Here is a 12,279-nt window from a genome sequence, read left to right as displayed (position 1 = left end):
GTGGCAGGGTTTAAAAGCTTGAGACAAAGAGCTTACAATGGGGAGTGCCCAGGTCTGGATACAGACAGGCTTTGGTAGTGAAGAGCTGAAGGCTGCCATGATTGAAAGTAACACACACGTCAATGGAACCCAGAAGTTAAAAGTCACAGCAACAGGCAAGGTTGAGTGTGAATCCATGTGGAGCCCAAATGGAAAGAAAATGAAGTCACCCTGCTCCAGTCAATCTGGGATCTTCATTGTTCTACACTTCAAGGGACACGGTCCAGATAAGTCTCAAAATTTAGCTTCTGTACAGATTTTTTTTTACCCTCAGAATAAATATTTTTAGGCAATTTATAGTTGAAGATTTAAAAAAGTTTCCTTTCAGCACTGGAACCTCAAACACGACAACGCAGTGCCAGTGCACAGCTGCCAGAAAGTGAACTGACTGGAAAGTGCAGGCCAGTGTGTATTAGCTACTGGTTCCCCCTGGACACTCAGCCAGTTCCTCTCTGGTTTCTGAGCGTCTACCAGGCAACAACAATGCAGAGAAAACAAAGAATGTTGGTGAAACACTGCTATCCAGTGGACAGTGCACTGAACTGGGACTCAGGAGAGCCGGGTTCTATTCCCAGCTCTGCCCCTGACCAAATCACTTCATCTCACTCTGCCTGTTTCTCCACCCACCCTTTGTCTCTCTTACCTATTTAGATTGTTAGTTCTTCAGGGCAGGGAAGGACTCTTACCATGCGCATGCGCAACACCTAGCATGGTGGGGCCCAATCTTGGTCGGCCTCTCTAGACTCTATCATATTATTAACACCACCCTTGCTTAGGCAAAGGCTCCCAATGCTTTGCTTGAGTAAGGTTGCAGGATCAGGCCCAAAGAGTGAAAGTGACCAATCTAGTTTCGCTGCCCAAGTTAAGTGACGTGCAAAGATTTAAAAAATAAAATTAAATTAAATTAAAAAAAAAAAAAATGAAAAACCAATTAGAAACTTTTCAATATATAAATCTTGGGTGTTTATTAATTATCTATGGTAATAATAATTTCATTCATAGTCTAAGGTGTTGTTAGAAGCACAGGCCAAAAAAAAAAATTATATATATATGGCTTATTAATACACTGCTTTGCATACTGTGGAATCATGCAAATTTGTGCAAAAACACTGCCGTCATTTAACAGGGAGCAGCATTTACTATATATTTGAACAGTGCCTAGCACAATGGGGACAACTTCTGTGTGCTACTGCAATAGCAGTAGTATTTAATATTAAATAAGGACAGTTGAGTGATCGCATTTTGCACCCTGGTGGAAGGAAGTACACGCAGTGCAAAGTAGGGAAGAACGACACCCATCACTTTTAACCTGACAGTGCTCCTCTGAAGCTCTGATGCCACTGTGCATCAGCTCTTGTAAAAGCAGATGCTTCTGCCCCCACTTCAAACTTTTCATCCTCATTGACCATTCTACCCCTGGAAGGAAATAGCTCAGAAGTGATTTAGTCACAAAACGTGATCATTTTAATATCAAGATTAAACCGGAGAGCTGATCCTGCAACCCTCACACGTAACCCTCTTTTGAGCAGTCCTTCCCAACTTTGTTTGCTTAGCTGCTGGCTCTCCCTCTCCCTATTCCCCATTGCTTCTCAGATATTCACCCTGTTAGGCTATTAGAGCCTGATTCTGAACTCATCTGGTGTAACTATATTCACAACAACTGAATTACTCCTGGTTGACACCAGTAAAAGCTAAGGGAGCATTCAGACTTAAAAATTACATAAGAACGGCCCTACTGGGTCAGACCAAAGGTCCATCAAGCCCAGTATCCTGTCTACCGATAGTGGCCAATGCCAGGTGCCCCAGAGGGAGTGGACCAACAGGCAATGATCAAGTGATCTCTCTCCTGCCATCCATCTCCACCCTCTGACAAACAGAGGCTAGGGACACCATTCCTTACCCATCCTGGCTAATAGCCATTTACGGACTTACCCTCCATGAATTTATCCAGTTCTCTTTTAAAAATTCCCTTGCCACTGGTTAGATATTTAGGGATTTTTAAGAACAGCCTAAAGGATTTATTGCAATTCAATGGGAGTGGAGTACCTGACTCTTGAAAGTCACTTCTTCGAGGTACACCGGCCCTTTAATTGGAAAGCAGGCTACAAGCCATTTGAAGTGTCCATTCATTTTATAAACCTCCTAAAATACAAGAGCTCATATCCCTAGTGTATTTTCTCCATATTATTAGAATAACTGGTAGTCAAGTTCAAAAGGCAGCTGGCTTCCAAGTCGCCAGGCCAGAAAGAGCTATAATTCCTACTCACTGTAATTCTTCCCTGTGATTATAACAGTGGTTGACTGAGTCAATGCATGGAATGTCAGCAAATGATTTCACTCAAGGACAGCAAAGATACAGCAAGAAGTAGAGTCCTCTTAAAACAAAAAACAAAAAAACGGCCTCAGCTGAAATATGTGCGGGGGCTGCACTGGATAGCTTCAGTTCTCGTCAGGATATGAAACAGGCCAGATTTATCAGACAAGCAATAAATAGATGTAATTAATCAAAATACATCAGAAAAAAATAAGTGTGCCGATAAATAGGGTGAAATCGTACCCCTATTTGAAATCAATGTCAAATCCCTCATTGATTTCAATGGAGCCAGGATTTCACCAATAAAAATCAATAGGAGTTTGGCAAGGAATCCTTTGAGCCGATATAGAATCTTCTCAAGACAACCCTTGTTCTCAGTGAGTAGTGCCTTATTCCATAAGTAATCCCATGACTGTTGTCGTAAGGTCCCACTCAATCTCCGAGGGTACAATCTGGCCCAAAGTACTTTGCAAACAATGGGCTGAATTCTGATTTTAGTACATTCAGAGTAACTTCAATCAAGTCAATGGAGTTACTTCCAGGTACCCACTCTTGGAGCGAAGATCAGAGCCTGACCTGTTAATTGCATACGCTTCCATTTTACAGATGGATGAACCGAGGCCCACAGAATCCTCAGGTGGTATAATTTGTCACAGGGAAGTCATCAGGGCTATGACACGTTCCAGCAGCTGATGATCTGGCCCATACACAATAAGTGACTTGCCCAAGATCCACAATGAATCAGTAGCTGAAATGGGAATACAACCCTGGAGTCCTGACTCCTTCCTGTAAATACTAGACCAGTGGTTCACAACCAGGGGTCCGGGGCCCACTGGGGGGCCGCAAGCAGGTTTCAGGGGGGCCACCAAGCAGGGCAGGAAGTCAAAGCCTCCATGCATAGGGCTGAAGCCAAAGCCTGAGCAATGTAGCTTCATGGGAACTCCTCTGGCAAGGGGTCCTGGGCAAATGCCCTGCTTGCTACCCCCTAACGCCGGCCCTGGCTTTTATATGCAGAAAACCAGTTATTGTGGCACAGGTGGGCTGTGGAGTTTTTATAGGATGTTGCGGGGCAGGGGAGAGGTCTCAGAAAGAAATAAAAAGACTGAGAACCCCTGTACTAGACTATGCTGGAACCATTCATCCAAACTCACGAACAGATTAAGAACATCTGAATGCTATTTGGTAGCATTTGAAAAGAACAGTAGTCCAAACCGTGACATGGGTAAACACACCCTATAATATATGTCTGATAGTCCAGCGTAGGAAACAAAGGCAATAACATATTCCACAAAACAACACGGGTGCAGCCAGAAAAAAAGACTGTGTAGAGAGCATCTTTTCACGCCACCGACCTGCTCCAGGAGTGCGTGCAAATCATACCACATATGCTTTTCCATCTATTCACCCTGGAGAGTGAACACAGCTAGGGGAGAGCAAGCAGTATTCTACTCTGCCTTACAACACCAGCGGCGGACTCGTCGCGAATCTTTGCTGCTGAAGATGTCAGAGGCAAAAGGATCATAGCCGGACTGTCAGAGCCCACATGATACATCTGCAGGACCAAAAGCTAGAAAAAGACATCTTTGACTTTCACACTGAGCAAACTGGATCAGGGCTCGGGGAGAAGGAAGCATTATGGAACCCTACAGTGGTCTTTGTACAGTCTACCTTCAGCACACTTTATGGTAGAAAGGAAAGGGCCTTAGTGCTGAGACACTATAGTAAAGAGTGCATTTAGAAAGGAGAACAGAAATCTATGAGAAGACAGTACAACCTGGAAACAATGCATTACATTTTTGAATTTGTCTATGCTTCCCTTGTACATGCTTCATGTGAAAGCAAAAGGGACATCATCAAAATAAATTTGAGAGGAGAGGAAATTTCAGTTCAGAGAAACCAAACACACAGGGTGAAATCCTGGCCCCACTGACATAAAAGGCAGAACTATCATTGACATCACTGGAGCCAGGATTTCATCCACAGATTTTACAAAACACAAAACCCAGTAGAAATTTTTCCAAGGTTTTTTTTTTTTGTTTGTTTTAATTCCACTGGAACATACAAACACACACACTCCTGCAGTGTTTGAAACAGATACACTTCAGCCTTGGAGCACCCTAAGTGCATGAGAACTTGAAAGTGAACTTGACATGTGAAACTGAGCAATCTGGTTTTTTTGGCCAAAGCTGTTGGATATGAATAAAAGGAAACAAACAGTGTAAGTGGCCAACAGTGAATTAGAGTTCCGCAATTATTTCATTTTTAATCGTCTTGGATGTTGTCTATAGCATAAGTAAGGATATTTAGGTGATCTTTAATCTAGTTTGGGTCCCTTGAGGAAGGAATTTCCAAAGGAAGGAAAAGCAGTTAGACACCCAACTCACTGAAATTTAGCGGGTGGCTAATTTTCTTAGGTTTCTTAAAAAAATTCCCAGGCACAATGCTTAAAATAAACAGATAAAATTCTTGCATGGTATTTCAGACTGAAATGTGTTTGCAATATTATATATCTGGTTTATTAAACACATTCCAATTTAAAAGGAAATCTTGAAACGAACAACGGCTCCCACCTGCTTTGGAAAAAAAAATCAAAGGCCACCCACAGGGAAGATGTTCATGAGGGCAGCAATTCCATGCTTCCTTGTGGAGAAAACTTTATGCAAATGTATAATTTTGCAGAGATGAGAACAGCTGAAGCAAACCAGCATCTACAAAGCTTTGAAGTGTGGTAAGATTATTCATCCTTTTTTCCACTGTTCAGCTCCAGTTGCTTAAGTCTGCCAATTAGAAATGTCTCCCTAGCCTTAAGCTGTATGAAAATATTAGTGCAGGGACAGAAATGATGCAACATCAGCCATTCTTTCAAATGTGGCCATTGATTTTGCGTGCGCAACTCAAGAAACTTTGGGAGGAAGGATGGCATAGTGGAAAGGACACTGGCTTGGGCTCAATACATAGCTCAGCTACAGACTTCCCAACCATGGGCATGTCACTTAATCTACACTGTGCATTAGCTTCCCACCTGTAAAATGGAGATAATACTTCCCTACCTCACAGGGTGTTATCAGCATAATATAATGAGCATATGAGCATCAGTGATTGTGAGGCACTCAGATACTACACTGATAAGGGCTATATAAATACATGGCTGTAATATAATATGGGCTTATGTTTCAAAAATATCACTCCCCTTCACTTCTACACAACTGTAGGTTTGGGGTTTTTCTGAAATATCAGATCCTAGGTATCTCAAGTTGGGCCCACAAAATCAGTAGCCATTTTGGAGGGGGAAATATTTTTAAATAACTACGCAAGCTAGAAGTGCTATTTAACATTTGTGTTATTACATGAACAGTCCATTTAACAATCTAAATGCAAAATGTTATTTTTTACCTACCTTAGTTTAGCAAGAAAGAATGATATAAAACAAGCAATAATGTGGACAAGGTAAATCAAGTGCTCTCATAATACAAGTGAATTTAAAGTCAACAAATATGAACCTTAAAAGGAAACACCATTTCATACAATATATAACTACCCTGTGGAACTCATTGCCATACGATATTATTGAGGCCAACAGCTTAACAGGATTCAGAAAAGAATTAGGCATTTATATGTACGAAAACATCCACAGCTGCTTTAGATAGGATAAAAATGTATACAAGATATAAGCCTTTATACTTCACAGCTTAAGTCACCACACTTAGGTATAGGAAGAAGTTTTCCCATGGGCAAATTATTGCAAAACTCCCAGTGACAGCATTTCTTGCACCTTCTTTGAAGCATCTGGTTCTGACTATGGTAAGAGACCAAATACTAGACATGATAAAGCAGGGGTCTCATCTGGTTTGGCAATTCCTGTGTTCTATGTATGGCATTTCCAAAATATTAGCTCCCTGGTATCTAAATTCTTTGGGGATCAGGAATTTGGGTTTTTGCTTGTCGTGTTTTTACCCCTGGTGCGTGCGACTATGCAAAATAAAAGCAACGTCAGGATTCTGTTCTCTGTCTCGTTGCCAGTCTACAGGAAGGCAGTGCCATGAATCAGCAAGCACTATGGTCACCCCTACCCCACTGGTGACTTTATATTGGTTCTTTCTTGGCCATTTTCCTTCGGCAGAAAGGAAAGTCACTCCTACTGAAAGCCCATGTTTCGCTTTGGTGCATGGGGAATAGACAGGACAATGAGGAAGATTTTCAAAGGCATAAATGGCAGCTAGGTGCCCAATTCTCATTTGTGCCTTTGAAAATCCCCTTGATATAAGTTGTTATAATATCTTATTACTGCCAGTAATCATCTTCACATCCTGGCTGCTCTGCCCAGATCAGTCCCCTCAGTCCTGTCCTTTCAGTGCCCCCACATCAACACAGCTTTGTAGAGCATCGCCCCATCCCAGCCCTCACTTCCTCCTGCTTTCCCTCTTGCGCCTCCCAAGATTCCCTCCTGCTTTTCTCCCTTGGTCTCCATCTCCTACTTTTGTTTCTGTGTCTGCTTCCATTAAGCCTAAAATACCCTTCTCCTTTCCTCACACCAAATGACCCACCTCCATTCTGAATGTGCACTAAGCTAAACCCAGCCTGTACCATTCACTACTAATATTACAACATGTTCCTTACACGCTGAAATGGCAGGGAAGACTTGCTTCTGGAGACAGGGAAGTGTGATTGCAGCTTTTGCTCGGTTTAACTAACTAGTTGCTTAGGATCTAATGGAGCACCTATCCCTGGATCTATATTCAAGGAAAGGTGAACAACCACCCATCCCTCTTCAGTACGGGGCATTCCTGGCCTAGAGATGGATCAGCAGGTAACTGCAATAGAGCCAGTCTCACATTTTATTAGAAGACCCATGAGAAGGATTTAGAAACAACTGGCATTCCCCTATCCCAATCACTTGCCCTCTGCCCATCCCCTCCACCATAGGAAGCAGGTGGAGAACCCCGGGGTCCTGCTTCCCAGAGACTGCAGCGAGCCACAGTGGAGTCAATGAATGTGTTGTCTCAGTAACAATCAGGCATGTTTCTTTGATCTTTACAGCTACTTCTAGTATCAAAGTCAATTTAAAGCGTATTAAACAAAAGGAGAGAGGGGTCAGAAAAGGAGGTAATGAGGCAAACCACAGAGGCTGAAGATGGGACAGGCCTACCAGGTCACACCAAGTACACCCAGCCTTTCACACTGAACCACTCCCCGCCCCTTGAGCTGCATAACAGGAGAAGCCACCACAATAGATATGCATGTACAAGGGTATGTGAAAGAAAGAAGCTGAAAGATCAGGCTCATGTCTGAACCCCACTTTGTGCCAGACCAGTTTGAGGATCTATTTATATACAATTGCATATTTTGTCGAAGATGCTGGCTTCTTGCCCCATTCAAGGCTTGAATAGAGAAGGTTATGAATGAAGCCGTAGGCTGCATTTCTCCAAACTCATATTCCACAACGCTCTCATTGTCAAAGAGGAAAATTTGGGTGAAAAGCTTTGTCTGATGTCAACAACATTACTTTGCCATGCTGACACGTTCCCTTCATTTTTCCTCCAAATGAGGAGCATTATCTATACTATATATGTTACTATTGGGGTTAGTGCAGAGCTCTGGGAATCAGGACACCTGGGTTCTATTCTTAGCTCTGGCCCCAACTCACTGTATGACTTCAAAACAAGTCACTGGGAGGAGGATGGGATTTTCACTGCACTAGGGCAGCCAACTCCCACTGAAAGTCAGCAGGAGATGGCACTAACTCCAATTCATGCCTTTGAAAATCTCCTCATCTTCTCTGTGTCAGTTTTTCCATCTGCAAAATGGATCTAATACCAAATAACTCTTAGCTACCCCCAAATGCACATTCTTTCTGGTACTTACTACAGTAATGGGGTCCATGTATCTGAGCACCTCACAACCTTTAATATATTTACTCTCACACCACCTCTGTGAGATGGTGGAAAAGGCTATTATCCTTACTTTACAGATGGGGAACTGATCCACATAGAGACTAGGGCCAGATACTCAAAGGTATCAATGGTTTCAATGGAAGTTAGGAACCTAAATACCTTTAAGGGTCAGGGCCAAAGTCATATAGAAGTCTGTAGCCTCCCAAGTCCTAGGCTAGTGCCCAATTATTATTCATCCCAATTAATCATCTGGGGAGAGGATTAATTAATGACATGAAAAATAGCAGGTTAAAAAAGTCACCCTTTAAAAGGCAAATTTCCTTACCTGTGTCTCCAAGAACTCATCAGGTAAACAAAATCAAAGAGAGTTCTGTAAATGTAATGTTCTCCATGTAGCTCAGTTTGGGCAAGGAAAATAAGACTAATAATATTAGTACTTAGCCCTGATCCAGTGTGTTTCAACTCATGGATCTCAAAGCACTTTATGAAAGGGTGATATTTTCCCAACAGGAGAAATGGAGGCACAGAGGGGTGAAGTGGCTGGCCAATGTTAGGGGAAGAGCTAGGAACAGAACCCAAAGCCTCATGATTCCCAGGCCAATGATATACCCACTGGGACCACCACTGCCTGCTATACAACCCACCTAGTGTTTCTAGCGAATGATTACACAGCTGTTAAGCCATGACCACTGCTTCTCCTGCTGACCGGTATCATCTCATTGTTAACTTATGCTCCCCTTTCTGTCTATGATCAGTATCCATCTGTTGTTTCTTGCCTTATACTTGGACTGTAAGTTACTCAGGGCAGGGGCTCTCTTTGGGTTCTGTGTTTGTACAGCGCCTAGCACCATTGGGCCCTGTTCAACAACTGGGGCACACAGGTATTATCACAATGCAAATTAATTATAATAATGGTCAGTTTCACTTTCTGGTTCTCAAATTAACTCAGCACTGCTCTGTTTGGGTTGCAAACATGGCAGGGGCAGGTTTAAATCCAGACAAGAAAGCTGTTTTCTCTGAGACTGGGTAAAGATGAGGGATGGAGGGGAAGGATGGTTTTGTGGCTAAAATGCACGGTCAGGACCACTGGGTTGTATTCCCAGTTCTGCTACTAACTTGCTGCATGCCCTTGGGCAGCAGCAGGGATGCTCTGAACTAACACCTCCCACTGGCTGATTTCCCACTGGGAATTTTTTAAAGAACACTCATGATAGGGGAAAAGGAGTGGGTTTATAGGTTCTATATGAAAATAAGTGCTTGGGCAGCTTTTGTAGGACTCAAGAGACCCTGATTCAATTCCTGGCTCTGTCACAGACCTCCTATGTGGCCTTGGGCAAGACACAGTCTTGCAGTTCCTCAGACCACCATTAGAACAATGGGGATAATACCACTTCCCTACCATAATATCAGAGCATTTCACAATCTTTAATGTAATGGGGGCCCACACAGGTTCCTAAGATAATCATTTTTCAGCCAGTAGTGGAGCCTCTCCTCTACCTGAATGCACTAACGGTCACAGGAAGTGTTGATCTCATTCATAAGTTTTGCTGCAGAATTCTCTTTCCCTTTCTAAAAAAAATTTTGTTCCGAGAAGCCAGAATTCTGGCAACGTAAAATACGTATGCTAGCACACGGGTTCTCAACCTTTTTCTTGCTGAGGCCCACCCCAAAAACTCCACAGCCCACCTGTACCACAACAACTGGTTTTCTGCATATAAAAGCCAAGGCTGGCGTTAGGGGGTGGCAAGCAGGGTAATTGCCTGGGACGCTGACGAAGCTACGTTGCTCAGGCTTAGGCTTCAGCCCCAGATGGCGGGGCTCTGGACCCCGGGATTAAGCCCCAGGCAATGGGATTTAAGACTCTCTGGGGCCCAAGGCAGAAAGCCAAACACTGGCCCTGCTTAGCGGACCCCCTGAAACCTGCTTGCAGCCCCGGACCGCTGCTCTAGCGTATGCCACAGCATTAACCAGCAGAGGCAGCATAGAAGAGCTTGCAAAGCCAACAATGCTCACGTAGGACAACAGACTGCAGGATGTCCGATGGCAATTCACAAACTAATCAGTTGAACTGAACTATATTTTACTTTTTTCTCAACTAGAACAACATAAATATGAATGATTTGTGTATAGGGGCAGATCCTCGACTGATACAAATGGCCACAGGTACCAAGAACTACAGCCATTTAGACCAGCTGAGGATCTGGCCTAGAGATTTTAGTCAGTTTCACTTCCTGATTCCCACACACTAATAGGATGGTGTAATTCCAAGAACTAGAAAGAATGTTTAATTACTTGGAGGGAGAGGGGGTGTATTTCAATTGAATTTTTAAAATCAGGACCAAACCTAGGGCCAAAAATTTTGAAACTTGAATGCTTAAAGCTAGGCACCTACCTCCACATTTAGGCACCTAAAAAAAGAGGTCTGATTTTGAGAGCTGCACAGTACATGTAATTTGCATTGACTCATTGTGCCTCATCAGTATGATCAGCCTCTACCTCCCATGAGGACTAAAATATTTACCCCAAGAGTGCCCCCATAGTATACTTGTGAAGTGCCCCCATAGTATACTTATACAGCACAGCACCTCATGCCCACGAATGACAAAACACTTTACAAACAATACACCAATTGAGCCTCACAACACCCTTGTGAAGGTGTTGTCGTTATAGCAACTACACAGACAGGGAGACTGAGGCCCAGAAAGGATAAAGGTCTGACCCTGCAGCCAGTGACATCAATGGCAAAATCCCCACTGAAAATTCCTCAAGGTCCCACAGCCAGCCTGGGTGTGATCCTATCCTCATGGAAGTCAATGACCCATTGACTTGAAGGCTACATGATCCAAGTAGGAATAGAACCCTGGAGTCCTGTATTCCACTTCCCAGCCCTGAGAGGGAGTTTACCCAAGGGGCAGAGGAGGGAATAGAACCCAGGAGTCCCAACTCCCTGTCCCCTACTCTAGCCAATAAATGACACATACACTGGGAGGTGAATACACTGATATTTTCCATAAATTATGTTCCCTGCTTATAGATATGGTTTGTTCGAAAGAGCAAAGGGAACCCCCCCCCCTCCTAACTTCCCAGGGAATACATCTCTCTCTATCTTACTGAGCATCGTGGTGCCTCCAGCCAGGGCAGCCTTGGTTCCATGGAAGAAGTCATCCGCAGAGATCATTCCCTGGCCTGGCATCTGGAAGCGGGTATGGACATCAATTCCCCCAGGGATCACCATCCGGCCATGGGCTTCAATGGTTTTCACTCCCCCGGGCACAATCAGATTCTCTCCAATTTGCCTAGGTAAACAGGTGTCAATCAGTGAGTGAGTTACAAATGTTAGACCACATGAATATAATGAGAAACGTGTCTCAAGTGAGCGACATGGTCTGCATACAATACCCTTTAACAGGTATCACTGATACAACACAACTCAACACAGCAATAGCAATATGCAGGTACACTGCTGTGAAGCTGGCATTCAGTGTATCACATTTTCTTTATTTTCTGCCTAGTCAAAATCCCACTGGAGTCAGTGGAAGTCTTGAAATTGACTTCAAAGGGAGTTGAAGTGGGCCCTTAACTACCAGTGCAATAATTCATTCTGGGATGGAACAGTGGTTTTTAGATTTTCATGTTTTGGAAGGGACTGCAAGAATTTCTGCATGTATCCGATCTACTTTATTTCACACTAAAACATATGTACAGCAACCACAAAAATAAACCTGCACATATGTTAGTTACCAAGTTCCTGATGAGACCCCAAAGCCCCTCAGTCTGGCTTTTGCAAGGATCTATTTTTAAACACCGAACTGTGGATGGCACATCACAATTAATTAGGTGTCTTTCACTTGCTCCTCCAACTTCTAGCCCTGATTAAGAAAGCAGATGTGCTGATTATATAGCCAGAACAAGCAAAATTCCTGGTTTGTAACCTTTGGCCAGTCCATTTTTCCCTAGGAGTTTTATTCCAAGGAAATGTGTAATACATTTAATGTGCCAGAATTACATGCGTAAGAACTATAAACATAAAAGGTG

At 43.3% G+C, this 12,279-nt stretch overlaps 1 protein-coding gene across 5 annotated transcripts in view; it reads right to left on the bottom strand.

The window, feature by feature from the left end:
• DPYSL2 (dihydropyrimidinase like 2) overlaps positions 1 to 12,279 on the bottom strand; it is a 103,741-nt gene that overhangs the window by 67,405 nt on the left and 24,057 nt on the right. For all 5 annotated transcript variants that reach the window (XM_054018417.1, XM_054018419.1, XM_054018418.1 and 2 more), the window contains one exon: positions 11,356 to 11,540. In XM_054018417.1, coding sequence (XP_053874392.1) covers positions 11,356 to 11,540 — 185 coding nt within the window. The remainder of the gene's footprint in view (positions 1 to 11,355; positions 11,541 to 12,279) is intronic.

Source organism: Malaclemys terrapin, chromosome 2 (genome assembly GCF_027887155.1).
Source record: "Malaclemys terrapin pileata isolate rMalTer1 chromosome 2, rMalTer1.hap1, whole genome shotgun sequence".
Lineage (NCBI taxonomy): Eukaryota > Metazoa > Chordata > Testudines > Emydidae > Malaclemys > Malaclemys terrapin.
Note: the sequence above shows the minus strand (reverse complement) of the source record. Positions and strands in the feature narration are given on the sequence as shown.